The sequence below is a fragment of the Chlorocebus sabaeus genome, chromosome 7, assembly GCF_047675955.1.
Source record: "Chlorocebus sabaeus isolate Y175 chromosome 7, mChlSab1.0.hap1, whole genome shotgun sequence".
Classification (NCBI taxonomy): Eukaryota; Metazoa; Chordata; class Mammalia; order Primates; family Cercopithecidae; genus Chlorocebus; species Chlorocebus sabaeus.
The window spans coordinates 60,978,299-60,999,775 of record NC_132910.1 but is presented as its reverse complement, the minus strand read 5'-3'; the positions used below and the strand labels follow the sequence as shown (position 1 = coordinate 60,999,775).

At 36.4% G+C, this 21,477-nt stretch overlaps 1 protein-coding gene across 4 annotated transcripts in view; it reads right to left on the bottom strand.

The window, feature by feature from the left end:
* Positions 1–21,477, bottom strand: part of SEC24B (SEC24 homolog B, COPII coat complex component) — a 100,749-nt gene that overhangs the window by 59,643 nt on the left and 19,629 nt on the right. For all 4 annotated transcript variants that reach the window (XM_007999515.3, XM_007999514.3, XM_007999517.3 and 1 more), the window contains exons 2-3: positions 16,378–17,121; positions 7,175–7,342 (exon numbers count right to left, since the gene is read on the bottom strand). In XM_007999515.3, the coding sequence (XP_007997706.1) occupies positions 7,175–7,342; positions 16,378–17,121 (912 nt within the window). The remainder of the gene's footprint in view (positions 1–7,174; positions 7,343–16,377; positions 17,122–21,477) is intronic.

The following is a 21,477-nucleotide window of genomic DNA, read 5'->3' as shown; positions in this document are numbered from 1 at the left end:
TGGTAGAATCAGGACTTTAAAAATTAACATCTATACAATTTTTAACAGGGAAAATAAAATAATCTTAATAGAAAAAGAAGGCCGGGCGCAGTGGCTCACGCCTGTAATCCCAGCAGTTGGGAGGCTGAGGTGGGTAGATCACGAGGCTAAGAGATTGAGACCATCCTGGTGAAACCCCATCTCTACTAAAAATAAAAAAATTAGCCGGCCGTGGTGGCGCGCGCCTGTAGTCCCAGCTACTCGGGAGGCTGAGGCAGGAGAATCGCCTCTCCCGGGAGGCAGAGGTAGCAGTGAGCAGAAATTGTGCCACTGCACTCCAGCCTAGTGACATAGTGAGACTCCATCTCAAAAAAAAAGAAAAAAAGAAAATGAAAACACTTCATAAATAAGAATAAACATCCTTGTACGGAAAATCTCATAGCTCTACTTTGAAAAAAAAGAAAAAAGAAAGCCCAAAAACATAGTGGGGATTTTCAAGAACATTTCCTAATATTGGGGGTACAATGAAGCCCTGCCTCGCCAAAATCACATGCATGGTAGTGCTTTAACGCTTTCTTTATTTTTTTTTCAGGTGACTAGCATACTTGATTAGCATGGGTAAACAACTCTTCTCTAGAGTAAGAAAAAAGCTATTAAGAAAAAAATTTGAGTTGGTAGAAGCAAAGGTTAAACTGTAGATGAATGAAGCTTTGATCTTTCAACAATGACTAAAAAGTCATGGAAAAATCTGCTAGCTTTGCTGGAACATCTTTTAAAATCGGTAAAATAGCAGCATCACAAATTCATCTGGGAAAATAAAAATCAACGTAAAATAGGGTCAGGTAATACAAGAAACAAACTTAATACCAAAAACAAATTCAGAGTGGCACATTCTTCTGACAAAAAAGTCCAATTAAAATAAAAATCTGAGCCAAGCACAATGGCTCTTGTCTATAATTTGAGCACTTAGGGAGGCTCAGGCAGGAGTATCACTTGAAGCTGGGAGTTCAAGACCAGCCTGGGCAACATATGGAGACCCCATCTCTGTAAAAAGTAAAAAAAAAATTAGCCAGGCAAGGCGCCCTGCTCTAGGTTGGGTATAGCACATACGGACTACAACAAATGGGGAGCTACAGCTGGCAAGGGGTTGACAGCCAAGTCATCTATTCTAGGACACGTGAATGCTTCCTGAAGTGCCTCTAATTCAGATTCTCTTTAAGAGCCAAACTCTATGTATGAGATACATAGCTCAAATATATAAGGTGGTAAAATACGACATCCTTTCCCAGAGCTCAGCCTGAAACTCACTGTAGAAATGTATGTACACTGAGTATCTACTCTACCACCACCAAATGGAAAAGAAATGTTATATCATAATTTATTCTATCTTAACCAGAGCTTCCAAGGTATAAATCTACTAAACCAAGAAACATGAAACACTTTATAACTCTAACATGACGTAGCACTCTGTTATTCAAAGGGTCCCAATATTTTCGAAAAGACATTTAGTTTAAATTACCTACCATTAAAGTACCCTCAGGCAAACCTTTCCAGGAGAACATATCCTTGGTGCTGCTTAATATTCTTCAGTGTTCCCTAGATACAGCTATACCGGGAATAAATCAAACTAATCTTAACAGAACAAATCTCTTGTGGAGATTAGCTTTTTTAAATTCAGTAGTTCAGACTTTTGAGTAGCTGCTCTCTTTCCTGAACTGGAAACTAGGTGTACACACTGGAAGACTTTTCAAGGGTCCCCACAAAAGAATGGTTTTAAGGAAATCAATTTTCAGATTGATTCCCATAAATACTCTCTTTCCTCAAACTTATCCCCCTAAAAAAGTGCCCGTGTTAATGACAGCCTTTCTTTTACTTTACAAAGGAAACACATGACCTTAGTTTATCCTAATTCTTACTATGACACATTGCTCTAATGTATACAAGCCTCTTATATAAAGTACACAGTAGGAAATACTGAACAGAGAAAGAGCATGACATTGTGGATAAAGATGGGGACTCTGGGTTCAACTCCAGGTTCTATCACTTACTACTGGTATGTCCTTGAGCAAGTTACTAACCTCTGTTCTTCACTTACATTATCTATAAAATGGGGTAAAACTTCAAATGGTTGTGGTAAGGATTAAATAATATATTTCAAATGCTTAGAATGGTGCACGACACATACTAAATATGAAATAAATGTGAGCCATATCACTAACTTTAAAAACATCTTTTTGTATATATTTAATTAAAATTATTTTCAGCTGTTCTTTTTAGGACACATCGTTAGAAAAAAAAACCTCCCACTAACCTGACTGGCGCACTCAGTCCTACTAATTATTTTACTTATTTTTTATTTTTCTTTTTATTTTTTTAAGATGGAGTCTCACTCTGTCGCCCAGGCTGGAGTGCAGTGGCATGATCTTAGCTCACTGCAACCTCTGCCTCCCCAGTTCAAGCGATTCTCCTGCCTCAGCCTCCCAAGTAGCTGGGATTACAGGCGTGTGCCACCATGTCTAGCTATTGTTTTTATATTTTTAGTAGAGACGGGGTTTCATCATGTTGGCCAGGCTGGTCTCGAACTCCTGACGTCAAATGATCCACCCACCTTCGCCTCCCAAAGTGCTGGGATTACAGGCGTGAGCCACCATGCCTAGTTGGAATTATTTTTAAAAACAAATGGAGTACTTCCTAGGACTACTAAGTGTTTTTAAGACATACTAAAACTCACAGATAAAAATTCTGTGATTTCAGAGTCAATGTGACATGTGCAATAAAATATTTTACAACCTTTTCATGATAAAATATAGTCAATTCTTAATTTTTATATTTTATAAAATATTTAACACTTTCTACATCTTTTTAACAAAAAAAAATTTACCAACAAGTGCAGCTGTTAGTACTTAGTAGTATATGCTTTGTTATGTTTTGAGGACTGCTTCTGCCAATCAGGTTATACGGAGATATCATCCATAAAATGGCCTGTATCACAGCTTGTTTTTGATAAAAACACATTTATAGGGTATGGTAGCTAGGCACAGTGGCTCACATTTATAATCTCAGCACTTTGGGAGGCCAAGGCAGGAGAATCACTTGAGCCTGGGAGTTCAAGACCAGCCTGGGCAACGTAGTAAGAAAGACCTCATATCTACAAATAATTTGTTAAAAAATTAGTCAGATGTGGTGGTGTGTGCCTGTGGCCTTAGCTACTCACGAGGCTGAGGTGGGAATATCGCTTGAGCCCCAGTAGGCTCAAGGGTCAAGGCTGCAGTGAGCTGAGTCACTGCACTCCAGACCAGGCAAGAGAACAAGACCCTGTCTCAAAATAAATAAATAAACAAACAGTATGGTAAGATATATTGGCCATAGTAGAAGAAAATTCAAAATATTTTGAATAACTGCTGATAGATTAAAACAAGTACTGAGTTTGAAGGCAAAAGGTGTGCAATGGGCCTGGGTACCTCTCCTACCAACTCCATAGGTCTTTAGGTAAGACATGTAACCTCTCTAAACTTAAATTTCCTCACTTATAAAAGGAAGATAACATATGACATGCTTGTTTCATCTGATGAGACAGTAATACAGATAGAAAAAGTTAAAGGGATTTGCAAATTACAAACTGCTATATGAAATAATAATGTTAACTATCACCTGGAAAATAAAATCTAACAAACAATAATTTCTGACATGTAACTCAGAAGGGTAAAAAGAGTAAACGCAAAATTAAGTAAAACAGAATGATACTGCTTTAGCAGAACTCTTCCAATATAATTCTAATCTACTTTATGTGAACAATGCTTCTCAGCAATTATGTGCATGAAAATAAAAACTAAGAATGAAACTTATCTGAACATTATCATATTCTAACAATGAATCATATTCAACTCAGATACAAAGCTATAGTGGGGAGAGGAGAAAGCCCATTCATTTCACTTAAAGATGTATTTCCAATAAAAATGTACTTTACATAAATACCAAAATTCATGATGTTTACATTGTTTTGACCAATTTTATGCCAACAGTAAAAGTTGTAGTGATTGGCCAGGCACAATGGTCACACCTGTAATCCCAGCACTTTGGGAGGCCTAGGCAAGCAGATCACTTGAGGCCAGGAGTTTGAGACCAGCCTGGTCAACATGGTGAAACCCCATCTCTACTAAAAATACAAAAATTAGCCAGGCATGTTGGTGCATGCATGTAATCCCAGCTACTCAGGAAGCTGAGACACAAAAATCACTTGCATCTGGGAGGTAGAGGTTGCAGTGACCCAAGATCATGCCACTGCACTCCAGTCTGGGTGACAGAGTGAGTCTGTCTCAAAAAAAAAAAAAAAAAAAAAGGAGAGAGAGAAAAAGTTGTAATGATTGATGGCTTCATTCAAAAGAAAAAATACTATTTAGAGACTTAAAGTCACAGATAATGAAACACATTTTAACATTTCAATTTATACATTATTGTCATGGAAAAGCACAATAGAGTGATAAAAGAGTTTCTAGTATAAGAATATATTTTATTATTTCATTAAGGAAAGGAGATATGCCATCAAAGAGAAAAATGAAAAAATGTAAACTTTTCAAATGTTAAAGAAGGGCTATTCGTGTTTTTTGCAAAAGGATGGTAGGTATCATTCCAAAGGGTACATTTGAAAGAATAATGTAACATCTCTGTTTTAAAAGTCAGCCAGCATATACATTAAAAATTACATAACTACAAGTATTTAAATTTCTGATGAAAAAATTTAGATATCAATCTAAAAAATGTTCAAGTAGGTAGTTTATGAAAATAACTTTAGGGGCTACTCAAACAAAAATTTGATGTCTCTCCTAAAAACAGATAAAAAATGCTTAGTCTTGGGAGAACAACTAAGCAACGGTGTCTTTGCAGCTGGAAGAAAAAAAGCTAATCTCTTTTTAAGTATTAACCACTTTAGTAGGTTATATCAGGCCCACAGTAAACACTATGCAGATGATACACTGCACAATTCAAAGAAGCTTCATATATGCAAATGACAATTTACACCACCACATGTGGTAGCCCTGACTCAATTAGGTTGTGTAGCCCAGATCTATCCAAAGACAAAGAAGTCACTAAGAGGCCATTCTCCTACTTATGAAAACGCAACAATAAAAACTACAATTCAGATGTCTCCAGTATGATATTTTCTGTTACTTAAGCAAGAAACTTACCTTAGGTAAATCAAGAGTTAGTCTGTCAACAGCCAATAACAACAAAAATTCAGCCTTATGTTATAGAAAGAATAAAAGACAGAGAGACCTGAGTTAAAAATCTTTTGCTTTGCTACTTATTAACTTGTAGTCTTGGGCAAGTTACCTAACCTCTGTCAATCTCACTTTTCTCATCTATAAAAAAGGAAGAATACCTATGTCATAAGATTAATATTTGAATTAATGAGATATAAAATACCTGATATATTGTATGTGCTCAATAAATGGCAGTTTCTTCTACTTTAAAAATATATTTTAATAGAAAAAAGAAGAAACATAATTGTCATTGTTTAGTGGGCAAACCATTTACAAAATAATATTTATAAAAAGACAGTAGGATGGTATTTACAGTAAGATGGTCAAAAAGAAAATACGATAGGGGCCGGGCGTGGTGGCTCACACCTGTAATCCCAGCACTTTGGGAGGCTAAGGCAGGCCGATCACCCGAGGTCAAAAGTTTGAGACCAGCCTGGCCAACATAGTAAAACCCCGTCTCTACCAAAAATACAAAAATCAGCGGGGCGTGGTGGCGTGCACCTGTAACCCCAGCTACCCAGGAGGCTGAGGCAGGAGAATCACTGGAACTCAGGAGGTAGAGACTGCAGTGAGCCAAGATCGTGCCACTGCACTCCACCCCAGGCAACAGAGCAAGACTCCGCCTCCAAAAAAAAAAGAAAATATGATAGGAAGAAATAAATCAGCAGGGGCAATGTAATAGGCCAAAAAGAGCAAAACATTTAAGAAATGGAAGGCAGTCACCAATGTAGAGGAAAAACAAGAAAAGACACCATTTATTTAGTCAGGGCTTTGATCTATCCTAAAAACTTTTTTGATTCATGATAAACAAAACTACTAGTGGCCCTTCCCTTTGAAGGCAAATACTTTTAAGAACTAAATTCAATTTCCAGTATACCCACTGGTTTGTTGAGAATCGACAGACACTCTGGTGCTGCAGTTCCTTTTCCTAAAAAACTAAGTAAGAAAATGTGTAATGTATCATCTGATCAATTGACAGAAAGGTCTCTGTTGATCACATAGACACTCAACAGATACAAGCAATGAGATCACCCTAGGAATTTTCATGCTTTTTTACTTTTCTGAGTTTCAGACCTATAAGAAGGTTCTTCACACTCAAGGTTAGGAGCTGTCATTACATAGTGAGTATAGTCCCTAAATAATACAGTGGTTGCTCTGGAAATATAAACTATAGATTCTTGAAAACAGTTCAATCATCTCTGATCAAATAAAAAATGCCATATATTAACCTGAAACATCAATACTTTGGAATTTTAGCCAGACAGAAAAAAATAAAAAATAAAAAAAACCTGCCAAAAGAAACAATGTGGGGAAGCAGGGTCAAAACAACACATTTTATTACCTTTTACTTACTTAACACATGGAGAATATTAAACAAACCATAAATCATATAGTTCTTCAATGACGCAAGGGTATGGGTTACAATTTCATTTTCACCCCCTTTCATTTGCAAAATCGTGTCAAAGCTTACTTTCTACTATCAATAACAAAAAGCACAGAAATAATCAAATAGGATATGGAGAGTCACTAAATAATCAAGTCTTGGCTACTTTATCCTAAAAGAAACTATAATAACCTTTAAAAAATGAGAAATAAATGTCCCACGACAAAGGAATGAAATAAACCATTACACATTGACACAATGAATAATTAGCCATAAAAAGAGCTATAAAGACTCAATAGATGAAATGAAATGACATGAAAACTATGTGTAATAAACAGAAAAGCAAAATACAAAATGGTATGTAATTATGTAAAACATATATGAGACACTGTAAGTTAATATTCCAAAAGTTGTGTTTGGATTGAGATTATAAATAACTTTTTATCATATCTTCTATAAATTAGGATCCTACAGTTTAACTTTTTGAAGTCAGCTATTCAAATACGTATGTGCGTCTGTGTGTGTATACGATAATAAATATCTCAAATACCTTTTTGTTGTAATAGCTCTGATGGCTGTGTAACTGAGGTCACAGGCTCAACAGGGTGATTTGCAGTGGGAGGTGTTCTTGTTGATGAGGATCCTGATAAAACGGTGGATACTACTGGGCTGGACTTGGGAGGTTGAACATTTTGCATAACAGGACAGGATAAAGAATCTGCAATTGAAGAGAAGAAACTATTTCATCCACAGAGACTTGAAATATATTAATATATTACTCCGTATATTATATATAATATATGTAAAATAATATGTAATTATATAACATAATATATATTACTAACAAAATACAGTTTATCTGAAGTTCTTGTAGAAACTTCAATAGAATCATATTTACCTAGTATATTTTGAAAAGAAGGTGGTACAAATGACTTTTTAAAAACTGAAAAATTACTCATCAAATGTTTTAATAAACTTTAATGATAATTTTCCTAAAATATTTCACAATCTTCCTTATCTTCTTAAAATGAACTCAACTTTTATTTACTAATGATCTCTATGAATACAAATTATTGAACAGATTATTGTACTATGCAATGGTGACTCAGGTAAGGAGAAGAGGAAGAGGTTTTTGACTCTGCAATAATGTGGTCTCTGACACTTCTAGTAATCAGTTCAGATCTCATTTTGCACTGTAAACTGCTACTTCTCATTTGCTGTTTCTAACCAGATGCCTTATTTCACATGTAACTAAGTAAGGGCCTAATCATAACACGAGGTTGAACTTCTGGAATAAAGTGCACACGACTCATCGTGGGTCTTTGTGATAGCTCAAAATACCAAATGTCTCCTAGAAGGCAAAATCGTCCCTGGTTGAGAAATACTGGGTAAGTTATTGAAGATAATCTTCAAGATTATCTAACCAAGAGATAACTGAAAAACCTATGGCAAAAGACTACTGGTGAGCAGTCATGATATGTTGAATAAATTTACTTACTTATACCTGCACATATACATGTGTGTGTCTCTGTATACTGTGTGTGTATATATACAAACAATCTTAGTTCTGGGACTGAAACAAATAGGAATATGGTGACAAAACAAAATGTGCTATATGTCCTAATAGTGTAAAAACAACATAAGCACATATGAGGAACGGGGAAAGAAGGTAGTCTAAATACGCTGACTGCTTCATCATTTTTAGTAGGAAGACAAACTATCATTGTGGAAGACTGAAAACATCATCACAATATTTTACAGTTCCTTTCATCAATATGGAGTCTATTTTACCACCCTCTGAATCAGAACAAACCCTGTGACTGGCTTTAATCAACAGTATGGGACAGAAATAAAAGTGTACAAGTCCCAGACCTCAAGTCTCGAGGGACACTGCAGCTTACACCTTTCCACTCTGAAATGCTGCATGGATCATCATGTAAGGAAGCTGGTATAGTCACATACAGAAAAACCTAGGCACCCCAGTGAAGAGTCTGCACCAACTGCTAAACATGTGAGTGAAGCCATCTTAGAATCTTCTAGGCACGCAAACCTCCAGCAAAATGAATTCACATGAGTGAATTCAAGAAAAACCTGCACAACTACCTAGCAAACCCACAGAATCAAGAAAAATAAATCATCGTTATTTTAAGCCAGCAATAGATAACTGATATTATCACTAAAACTGCCAACATAAAACAGTGATTAAGAATATTTAACAGCATCCAAGTAAAAACTGAGAAAGATATAATTATCTAAAATTAGGGTCAGGCATGGTTGCTCATACCTATAATCCCAGCACTTTAGGAGGTCAAGGTGGGCAGACAGCTTGAGCCCAGGAGTTTAAGACCAGCCTGGGCAACAAGGCAAAACCCTATCTGTACTGAAAAATTCATCTGTGGTCCTCAGCTACTGGTGAGGCTGAGGTGGGAGGACGGCTTGAGCCCAGGAGGAGAAGGCTGCAGTGAGCCAAGATCATGCCACTGCACTCCAGCCTGGGTGAAAGCGGGAGATCCTGTCTCAAAAACATACAATGAAATCATATCAGGTGTATGTGTATGTACGTATATGTATTGATACACATGTGTATATATATAAAGCATAATAAAATACCCATGAACTCAGCATCCAATTTTGAAAATAAAACATTTTCAATACTGTTGAAGCTCTAATATGCTCCTCACAGAAGGCACTCCCCTGCCCGCTCCTGAGTCATGTTTATTATCCTTTTGCTTTTGTTTTCAAATAGTTTACCACACATATAAGTATCCCAAGGCATTATTTTTGCTCATTTTGTAAACTTTATAACAATAACATACTGCAGGTATTCTTCCGTATTTCCTGTGCTACATTCCTGGGATTCAGTCATGTTAATGAGTGCAGCTCTACTTCATTTTCACTGCTGTTCAGAAGTCTGATGGAAGAATATAATTTATTTATTCATTCTGCTATTAATGGACTTTTAGGTTATTTCCAATTTTTTGTTTTCACAAACAGTGCAGCTATGAATACTCATGCACTTGTCCCTGGTATAGACATGCAACTTTCCCTAGGGCAGAGCTTCTACACATAGGTGCCACAGCTCAAATATGTGGAGGTGTGCAGGAGGGATATCGAATCCCTCAGCCCTGGGGACAGCTCTGTAGGAAATGAGCCTAGAGAGCAGACTAGTCTCTTTGTCCAGTAGCTCAAACAAAAATCATTTGCCATAAGAGGCATCCATCTAAAACAGGAAGTGGTGTTTTATGGCCCTCATATTCAAAGTGTAGTCTACAGAATAGCAACACCTTATGTGGAAGTTTGTTAGAAAGTAGAATCTTAGGCCAAGTCATAAAAGACCTGGAGAATTAGAATCTACATTTTAAATGAGATCCCAGGTGACACATATGTACAGGACGCATATATGACACATATGAGGAGAATTTCTCTAGAGTATATAGAAGAGGGATAGCTGTGTTGTGGGGTGTGGTTATTTTCAATCCACTAATGCCAAATTTTCCTAAAACACGAATGAATATGCCCTCCTACCAAGAGTGTCTAAGAGTTTCCTGTTATTCCACACCCTCACCATTCCTTGGTATTGTTAGACTTTCTAGTTTTTACCCATCTGTTACTAGGTATAAGATGATATCCCATTCTAGTTTTAATTTGCTTTTCACTGTTTATTAATGAGATTATGTTTTCATTTAATCTTCTGTGCAATGCCTATTCAAGTATTTTTCTTTTGGTTGTTGGTCTTTATTAATTTCTATGTAGTACTTGTATATTCTGGGTAAACACTGTAAGTATATACATTTCTTCCCAGTTTGCAGCTTGTGTTTTTCTTTTCTGCACGTTGTCTTTCAATAAAGAAAAGTTTTAAATTAGAAATGAGTCGAGTTTATCACGTTTATCCTTTATGGCTAGCATTATGTGCATTGTGCTTAAAAATTCCTTCCCTACCCCAAGTTTCTAGAGTTAGTTTCCTGTATTTTCTCTGAAAAGTTTTAAAGTTTTGCCTTTTTGCATTTACACATTTACTTCACCTGCAATTAATTTTATACATGGAGACTTTATCCTTCAGATTACAGCTAAAGTATTACCTCCTTAGGGAAGACTTCCCTAGGCTTCATGACTAACAGGCTAAATGCACCTAAAGTAATGCTACCAAGTACCATATACGGTTGCTTCATGATGCTTAAATAATAATAGGAATGTTACATTCATTTGTGTTTATTTAGATATTTGCTTCTCTAAGTGAATTGCAAACTTTATGAGGATAGCATTAACTGTTTTTACTCACTATTTTATCTCCCAACACTAGAACAACTTGTGGAACATAGTTAGCTTTCAAGTACCTGTTGGATGAATGGAGACAAGGCCTACCAACATTAAGGACCAGAGAAACATGCCAACCAAGAAGCTGCTCCTTTCACAAAGGGAATTTGACAAAAGAAACAATACATAAAACTGGACTATGCAAAATTCATTGTTGCTCTGTTTAGTTTCTGAGGTGTGATTTCTGAGAGAAGGATATCACGATTCAAGAATAAATATTTTCTTCTTTTGATGATTATGGCAGTTCCTCAGTTAATTTTTTACTTTTACTCCTGGGCTCAAGTGATCCTTCTGCCTCGGCCTCCCAAAGTGCTGGGATTACAGGATGAGCCACCATGCTGGGCCTTTAGTTAGTTCTTAGTAGCTCCTTAGTTCCCTGTTAGTTACTTAGAATCCACTTCTTCATGCGTAACACACCTGAGGATTAGGTATGTAGATGGCCTCTGAAAGGAATACTCCTTTATTAATATAATCCTGTAAAAGCAAGCATTATCTTAAGTAATCGTGCAAAAAGTTCTTTAGAAACTAGGAGAGATTAAATAAATTCTCACTTAATAGTATCACTATCCACTCAAGTTGTTCAAGCTAGAAATTTTAAGTAATCTTGTATTTTTCTTTTTCCTTCATAAACTATATCAACAAATCCTTGAAGTCATCTCTGTCATCTGTCTTCTGTATAAATGAATCCAGTCTGAGTTATCCTTCACCTAATAATTGTAATAATTCCTTTCTAGCTGGTTTTCCTGTTCTAGTTTCTTCCTTCTCCAGTTATCTACTACACTGTTCACAGAAGAAAGTTCTGAAACACAAATCTGATAGTGCCACTACTTTGCTTATAAACTTTTAATGGCTGCTGATTACATATAGGACAAGGTGTGTGTTTTCCTTTCATTAATTCCTCTCACCTATCCAAATGCCACAGTCCAGCAGAAATTGAGGCTGATACTCTGGAGAGGGGGTAACAGCTAAAGCCAGAATCTGAAATAAGTGAACACAAAGATGAACATCTCATCTTCTCAGCTTGGAGAGGGAGAACACGTAGAAAAATTTACAAGTAGTGGGCACAAAGTTGAAAAAAGATGAAAAAAGGTTCAAGAGTATCTTTAGAAAAACTGAAGGAGTAAGTATGTGAGGGAGTAAAATTACGCTATTCCCATAACTCTGTAATCACACAAGTTTCCAAAACTAAAAATAGTCTCTTCTACTGCACTACTTGTATTTTGTACGAGCATTTTATTTTTCCAATGCGGTTGTCTAATTTATTTCTTACTTATATTTCTATGTCCAAATAATCTTGTCCTACAAAATATTTGCTTCTGCTTTTCCTCAAGCACATTACCAACCAGAGATGACAGATAAAATATTAACTTATCAGTGACTTTTTAACTTATCAGTGACTATATCTTAATGTCATGTGTGTAGTGGACTTTTATTCAAGAATTATACACTGTTTCTCGGTCTTCTGGCTAAGATCAACTGTGAAGAATTATATAAATGCTTATTATTTTTACTCAAGTAGCTTTTTAAATGCTTTTGTATAAAACTGAGCATCAGAAAACAGCATTAATCAGACACTACTATTTCATAATATGCTATCAAGATGTGGTTCTTATTAAACAAGAAATATTCAAAATAATTTTAATCAAAATAATTTTTCTGGCAAAATTCTACATATTGGCAACAAGACTTATCTTGCTAATTTTTAAAAGTATGTACTTTGTAAAACAAAGAGACACTAAAGACAAATTAAGAAAATTATTTTAAATGAATCTACAGAGTTTTGGTATTCATCTTGCTGTCAAAAATGGGCACCTTTACATCCCCAAGTCACACTCAGGCAACTTCACCTCAAACTAAAAAAGAGCTCCTGTAATTATTATTACAATTCTATATACTAGGTTACTTGACTATACTAGAGATTCACCTACAGTGAGAGTTTAAAAATTTTTAAATGGCCTAATGAAATGACACCTTTTAAACACTAGCCAAAAGTGCAACCTAAGTTAACAACTAATGCAACATTCAAAACATACATACTTGGAGTGGGCCTTTTTTTTTTTTCTTTTTTGAGACGGAGTCTCGCTCTGTCGCCCAGGCTGGAGTGCAGTGGCTCGATCTCTGCTCACTGCAAGCTCCGCCTCCCGGGTTCACGCCATTCTCCTGCCTCAGCCTCCCGAGAAGCTGGGACTACAGGCGCCCACCACCTTGCCCAGCTAATTTTTTGTATATTTAGTAGAGATGGGGTTTCACCGTGTTCGCCAGGATGGTCTCGATCTCCTGACCTCATGATCTGCCCACCTTAGCCTCCCAAAGTGCTGGGATTACAGGTGTGAGCCACCATGCCCGGCCCGGAGTGGACTTTTTAATAAAATAATTGAAGTTCTAGCACTGAAATATAATGTACTAATAGGCTTTTCTAAAATAAAGCAAATGAGATAATATTTAAAGGTCCCCTTTAGTCTATGTTTTGAATATTAATTCATTAGCTGCCTAAAAGTAACAGTATGTATCCATCTGTCATATTTTTGATATTCGCTTAACTCAGCTTTATGCTTTTGCATCTCCAACTCTATAAAATGACTGAGGACTTTTAGTATATCTGAAAATGAAGATAGTACAATCAAGTAGTAAAGAAGGTAATCATTTCTTTTTAAAGTCAATTATTCAAAGGTTGAATTTAACACAAAACTATGTTTAATACCTAAGATTTTCATTTTAATGTGAAAATACAATTTGAGTGTTGAAAGCAATTATGTTGCCAGACTTTCTAGAACGTTAAACTCAATACTCCCATACCCTGTACCTAGCACAAGGTACTTTTACCTAGGCTCCCCAAGGCACTGCAACAAATTCGCAAGTTTCCAAGGAATATTTTAAATTGTCAAGAAAAACAGTGATACATATCAAATACCTTATGAACCACTAAGTTACATGGGGCACTTGAAAAATATTGAAATATATCAACTGAGAAAGTCTGGGAACTTTGGCAATATTTAATTTTAAAGTAGATTTTTAAAATAACCTATTTTTTTTGAAATGGTGAAGCACGTTTGTCATATTAACACGAGATAATATTTAATTTGTCAACCTCTGAACTTCAATTGAAAAGTAATTTACCAATCTAAAGGCAGGAAAAAAAAACCCACTTCTGAACACAAATTAAATTCTAAAATATATTCATTATGGCACTCAGTACAGTACTAAGATTAAGAGAATGAAAATATATCCTGCCTCTCTGCCTACAGGACTCATTACAGCAGTTATTCAAACAGAGAATAGTTTTATAATTATTCTCCCTCTTTATTCAATCTTTTCTTAATGACAGGCCTTTCCCAATTACTTGTTCTGTTCATTAGCCAAGTGACCCCATATTTCCCTGACACATTTCAATATAAATTGGTTCCATCCAGGGTGCTATTCCCACCTCAGAACTAAGATAGGAATTACCTGTATTTATTTTGTCATGAAAGTCATAAAATCCTTAAGTTGGAAGGACTTTAGGATAAGTGGATCTGTAAATGCAATGTTGAAAGAAGAGAGAGGAAAACAGAATTTTTAGAGGACAGAACGCCCTGGTTCTGAGGGAGACAGAAAAAACTGACCTCCAGGCCAAGCTCTGTTTCTACCATTAATGACCACAGGCCACTTCAAATTGGATAACTTTCTTCATTTGTAAAACAAAAGGACTACAGTAAAATTTAGATCTGTTTCACAGCATCACTGAAGATCCAGTTAGAAATAGATTCTCAAAAGTACCCTGGAGATTCTATTCTAGCTCAGTAAATTGTAGTTGAAAATCGCAATCTGTGCAAGTGATTCTGGTAGACAGCCAGATTTCGGAACTGTGACAGACACTTTGAGTTGACTCACTCAAGTCAGTGCTAACTCCCTTTTTTCTTGCTTGCCTCTACTATGGATGCTAAAAAAAAAGGCTTAATATTCATTTTCCAGCTTTCCCTGAAGCTAGGAATGGTCTTTTAAATAGCTATGGCAAGTGATCCGTAAAATGAAGTCTGTCAATGCCACTAACCAGTCCCCTTTCCTCTCCCTTCTTCCTGCTTTTAATTCTGACTTAATGTCTATAGGTACAGAAGTATCTTGTTTCTATAACCTACATGCTACGGGTGGCAGAGTGGAAAGAGAAAAAAGGATACCAAGAACAGCTGGATCCACTGCATCCACCTAGACTTGTGTTGTGAGGAAAATACCCCCTTTTTGTTTAAACTACTATTAGGTGCTTGTAGCTGAAAGCATTTCTAAACGACATAGCAATGAAAGAGTAGATGATCTCAAATGAACAGCTCGGGTCTGATATTAAAGTTCTAATTTTAAATAATCTAATTGTCCAGAGAAGGATATCTTTCCACAGCATCTTTGACACATGGCTATCCAGACAATGATACACAGCTAAAGATATCATTCCAAAAGTTACCACAGTTTTACCAATTTCCATTTTTTACATACATTTTCAGTTGCTTCAAGAGCAGATTCTGTTAAATTCAAGTTCGCAAACTGAATTAAAATGAATATATCCTATGGAAACACTGTACTTAAAAAGCCACACTGGGCCAGGCGCGGTAGCTCGTGAGTTCAAGACCAGCTTGGGCAAAGTGGCAAAACCCCATCTCTACAAAAATAGCTGGGTGTGGTGGCGTATGCCTGTAGTCCCAGCTACTTGTGGGGCTGAGATGGGAGGATCACTTGAGCCCAGGAGGTCGAGGCTGCTGTGAGCCGAGATCATGCCCAGCCTGGGTGATAAAGTGAGACCCTGTGTCAAAAAAAAAAAAAAACCAAGCCACGTCTTACATACATAATTTTTAAACAAATAAATTTAACAACACTTTGGTTTAGGAAGGTCAGAAGGGCTAAATACCAGGGTACTCTTCACGCATCTTCCTTTCCCTTCCCCATCTTTCAGCCTAACTTACTAATCTGAAAATGAGAAACACTGTTTATGTGCAGGAAAGATGTCTTCTGCAAAAGTCACTAACAGGGGCTAACTTGGGGAAACCAGTGCACTGCTGCAAATCATCCTCTTTTCTAAGTAAGTGGGGCTCTGGCTAGTAAAACAACTGTCCTAAGGTTGAACTAGTATAAAAGAGAAAATAGTGGCCAACATATCCTCAAAACAGACCCTTCCATTTTGCCCTGTATCTAATTCACATTAAAGACAACTATTGCAGATGTATAAAATAGATCAATAAATGCTGACTGATCATGGCAAGGAAACAAGCTAGACAAGGCAGATGGTTGGGTGGCTAACTGGGAATGGATGAGAAGAAAGGGTTCAAAGAGGTGCTGCAAAAAACCACAATAAATTGAGCAAACTTTCAGTTTTTCTATCAGGCAATATCACCTTTAACCTTCATGTAAATAATAACTTAATTGGGAATGCACTGATTTTCAAACATGTTTTGGTGAACTTTTCATTCAACTTACCAGTAATTGTTGGGTTGTTGTTTGCTACAGCCAGGGATCCTGTGTGGTTTCGGATGAGATTGTCTTGAGTCGATGGAAGGCCTGGAGCTGACCACGTTAGAGTATTGTATCCTGAAAGACTTTGCTGCTGCTGGTGCTGTTGTGATGGTGGAGGTGGAAGTGGCAATGGATGGCTGATAGCTGTATTTTGACCAGAGAATGAATTATCTTTAACTGGCCTAATAGTTGGAGCACTCTGTGAGGTAAACATTTGCCCATATGTATCACCAGCAGGCAGAGAGGGATAGGAAACACTAGGATACGCAGCATTAGAAACAGTTGACATAGCATAATGACCACAAGTAGAGGGAAATCCCTGAGACGCAACAGAAGAGTTGGCAGAGTACATGGCTGGACTATTGTAGTGATTCACAAAAGAGGAGTATGGTTGGGAGGCACTCGTATGCAAATGGGATGCTGATGATGCAGCACCTTGGAAAGATCCTAGAGTGGATCCCACAATATGAGGGGCAGGAGGACCCCTGCTGTACATCTGCTGTGCTCCTGGTTGCTGGTTCGCTGTGTTAACAGTCACGTTTTGTGTTGGTACTGTATAGAGAGCAGAGTAGTAATCACCACACTGAGTATCCAATGGCAATGAGGTCATTTTCCCAGGTCCTTGAGAGTAATGTCCTGAGGGAGCAATATAGTTTTGATGATGCAATCCATATCCAGATGGAACCTGCATTTGATTCTGGGCTGGACCTGAAAAAGAAATGCAAGTATTTACAGGTATTGGTAAACACATAACTAATTTTTTAAAATAGTCCCCATTTAAATGTTGACCCAATTAACTTTCTTTTCCATAATCTCAACTTATTACAAAAGGTATACACTGTTATAGACCCATTATGGTAGCCAGCCTCCAACATGGCCCCCAGTGATCCCCAATCCTCCTGTTATCCACACCCTTGAGTAGTCCTCCCTCACAATGTACCAGAACTGGTCTGTATGAACAACAGCATATGGCAGAGGTGATGATATGTCACTTCCATGTTAGGTGAGTCTTGAGCTCTGGCTCTCTTTCTCTCAGATACCCGAGTCTGAAAGAAGACAAGCTGCCAAGTCGTGAACAGTCCTATGAAGAAGCCCATGCAAGGAGGAACTTAACTCTCTGGCCAAAAGCCAGAGAGAAACTAAGATCTGCCAACAACCAAGACTGAGCTTTCATGCAGATCCTCCAAACTCAGTAGAATCTTGAGATAACTATATAGCCCAGCTAACAGCTTATCTCATGAGACAGCCCGAGCCAGAACCACCTAGCTAGGCCGCTCCCAAGTTTATGTTCCTGAGAAACTGTGAAATAAATAGTAGTTGTTTTAAGTTGTTAAGTTTGGGGGGTATTTTGTTATACAGCTATCAGCAAGTAATATACTCAGCCTGGAAGAAGTTTAAACTTTGAGACAGGGTCTCGCTCTGATCCCAGGCTAGAGTGCGGTAGCATGATCATGGTTCACTATAGCCTTGTTCTCCTGGGCTCAAGCAATCTTCTCACCTCAGCCGTCCGAGTAGCTGGGACCACAGGTGTGTACCATGGTGACCAGCTAATTTTTACTTATTTATTTTTTACAGAGACGGGCTCTCACTATGTTGCCCAGGCTGGTCTCCCACACACCACTGCCCAGTTAATGTTTTTAAATTTATTTTTTTGTAGAGACAGGGTCTCACTGTGTGCCCAGGCTGGTCTTAAACTCCTAGACTCAAGTGACTCTCCTCCCTTAACCTCTCAAAATGCTGGGATTATAGGCATGATCCACTGCACAGAGCCAAAATTTTTTTCTCACTTTTTATTTTTCCTAACTATAAAAGCAACAATATACCCACTGTAGAAAAAAATTCAAACAATGAAGAGTATAAAGTAAAAATCTCTGTCTAGTAGCTTATATCCTATTTCCCAGATATAGTTACAGTTAATGATTATGCATCCTTTGTATATCCATGTATCTATGTAACGCATATGTAAACACGTATATAATTTGATTTTTTAAACACACAAAAGGATGTTAGTTCTGTAACTTGATTTTTACTTAATATATGCTGAATATCCTTCTGTATTAGCATATATAAATCCTCAGTATTCTTTTAAAAATTTACATATAGTACTTCATTGTAGAGATATAACATTATTTACCAAATCTCCATTGATGAATATCTTGGGGATGAATCAATTTATATTTATGAGGTCAACATTTGTGATGAAGCTATAAGACAAATTTCTAAAAGTCAAACTGGAAGTTCAAAAGGTTTATGTTTTTAAAATTGACATTATTGGCAAATATCTCTTAAAAGGGCTATCGATTTATACCTCCCATCAATAATGCTTCAGATTGCCTCATCATCCCAACACTGACTATATTTTAATCTTTGCCAATCTGAAAAGTGAGAAACACTTTAGTTTACAGTAGTTAACTTTGAATGATGCCGAGACTCTCATTTGGGTGTCTTTCTCTGCTGTTTGCTTTTTCTACAGCATTGTGATTTCCTTAATGATTTCTAACTGTTCTCACACAGTAGAAAATTCGCCTAATGTTATGTACTGTAAGTATTTCCCCCAGGTTACTGTTATGTTTTGACTTTATTCATGGTATCTTTTGCTATCATTTCTTGATTACGTAGTAAAATTCTTTTTTTATGCTTGACGAATTTTTAAATCATACTTAGTAGTGGCTTCTTCATTTCAAGATTGTAGAACTATAAAACCATGTTTTACTCTAATGTTTTATACCTTCATTTTTATGTATCTTTGATAAGTATAGCATATATTTTATTAATACCAACAAAACATTAATCCTAATGTTAATCTTATTAATATTACATTAAATATATTATATTATATGCCACTCACTGTTCTAAATGCTTTACATATATTAACTTCTTTAATCTTCTAAAGTACATAGTATTATTATACCCATTGTCAATAAATGAGCCACAAAAGTTAAGATGTTTAACACAGTTACATGCTTAGGAACTAACTGGGCTGGAATTTGAATCAGGCAGTCTGGCTCAAGTTCGTGCTGTTAACCAATGATCTGCTGTCCTTTGCTACAAACGGCCAATTGTCCCAACAACAGAATTCTAGTTTTAGTTCCAATTACTTTTCTTTGGGTTTTGGGCAAATCTTAATTATCTTGGAATCTAGTTTTTCTGTCTTGTGGAAGAAAAGAGATTATCTGTGCCATATCTCAAATGAAAGGATAAGTTAACAGAAAATTGACAAGATGTTTCAGCTCCACTGACACAAATACACAAAGGAAGTACCACTATACTCCTTGCCATAATAATGTATTAAAATACTTGTTTAGAAAAGAGATAAGAATAAAGTTTACATTTTCTAATTGTTTTCAATTTCTTTTAAGTAATGTAATGGAATCTTCATTTCTGTTCATGTAATATAGATACTACAGCCAGCATAAAAATAACTTACACAGTCAAGCTGTAAGGGAAAAATATCATCTACATTCCTCCTATAATTCCAAGAAGTATACAGAGAACAAAAATACTGATAACACTATTTTACTAGGTGTATAATTGACTTTTCTTTCAGATTATTTTAGATGGTAATAATTCATCTGAGAGAATTGATTTACTTAAGGAAATAAAGTCTGTTAGGAATCTTTCATTAACACGACAAAAGTAAAATGCTGTCCTCCTTTCTCCTATTTAAATATATTAAAAGATGGATTTGCTACCTTTCACTGTAGTCTCAGAAAAGTCTGCACTAGTAGAATTTATCAAAAAAAATCTTCCAAAAAATGCCTGGAACTAATAAGTGAGTTTATCAAGGTCACAGAATATAAGGTCAATATATAAGAATCAATTATGTCTCTAAAGATCAGTTATAAACAAGGGGAATTAAGATTTTAAAAAACAATCATTTATAATAGCACAAAAAAGAAGTACTTAGATATCTAAGTCTAATGAAATACGTTCAGAACCTATACAAAGAAAACTACAAAACACTAATGAAAGGAATCAAGGATTTAAAGAAATGGAACGACATACCGTGTTCATGGATTAGAAGACTTGATATTATGATGTAACTTATCTCAGTTTTGATCTTTAGATTCAATGCAATCATAATAAACAACACCAGCAGGCTTTTTTTTGTAGATATCAACAAGCTGATTCTAAAATTTCTATGGAAATGCAAAGTTACTAAAAACAAACAAAAACTGAAAAGGAACAAGGCTGGAAGACTCACATTACCCAATTTTAAGGTGTACTTTATAGGTTACAACAATTTAAAAGTGTGGTATTGGTGAAAGGACAGATAGAATGTAACATAGTCTAGAAACAGACCCACAAAAATACAGTCAACTGATTATTGACAAAGGTGCCAAGGCAATGTAATTGAGGAAAGATAGTTCTTTCAACAAATGGTGCTGGAATAACTAGATATTCACATGTGAAAAAAAGAAAAGAACCTCAACATATATTAAACAAAAATTAAGTCAAAATGAATCATAGGCCGGGTGTGGTGGCTCAAGCCTGTAATCCCAGCATTTTGGGAGGCCTAGGCGGGCAGATTACCTGAGGTAAGGAGTTGGAGACCAGCCTAGTTAACATGGTAAAACCCCAACTCTACTAAGACTACAAAATTAGCTGGACAAGGTGGTGCATGCCTGAAATCCCAGCTACTCAGGAGGGCTGAGACAGGAGACTTCACTTGAACTCGGGAGGCGGAGGTTGGAGTTAGCCAAGATAGCACGACCGCACACCATCCTGGGCGACAAAGTGAAACTCCCAGCTCAAAAAATAAAATAAAAAATAAAAAGAATCCTAAATCTCATTGTAAATTAAACATTTAAGAGAGAAGATAGATTTTTGAAGGGAATCTGGGATTGACAATGAATTCTTACTATAGAGGTGAAAGGGGCAGCTCCCCTTGGCCCTCTGAAGGTGTGCTGAAAAATCAACTTGCAAAAGGCAGATTAACAGGCGAAAAGACACACAAATTTATTTAACATGTAATACATGGGGGCTTTCAGAATGAGACCCAAAGATAGAGGAAATTGTCTATTTTTATGCTTAGGTTCAACAAAGTAGGGACAGCCATGCGAA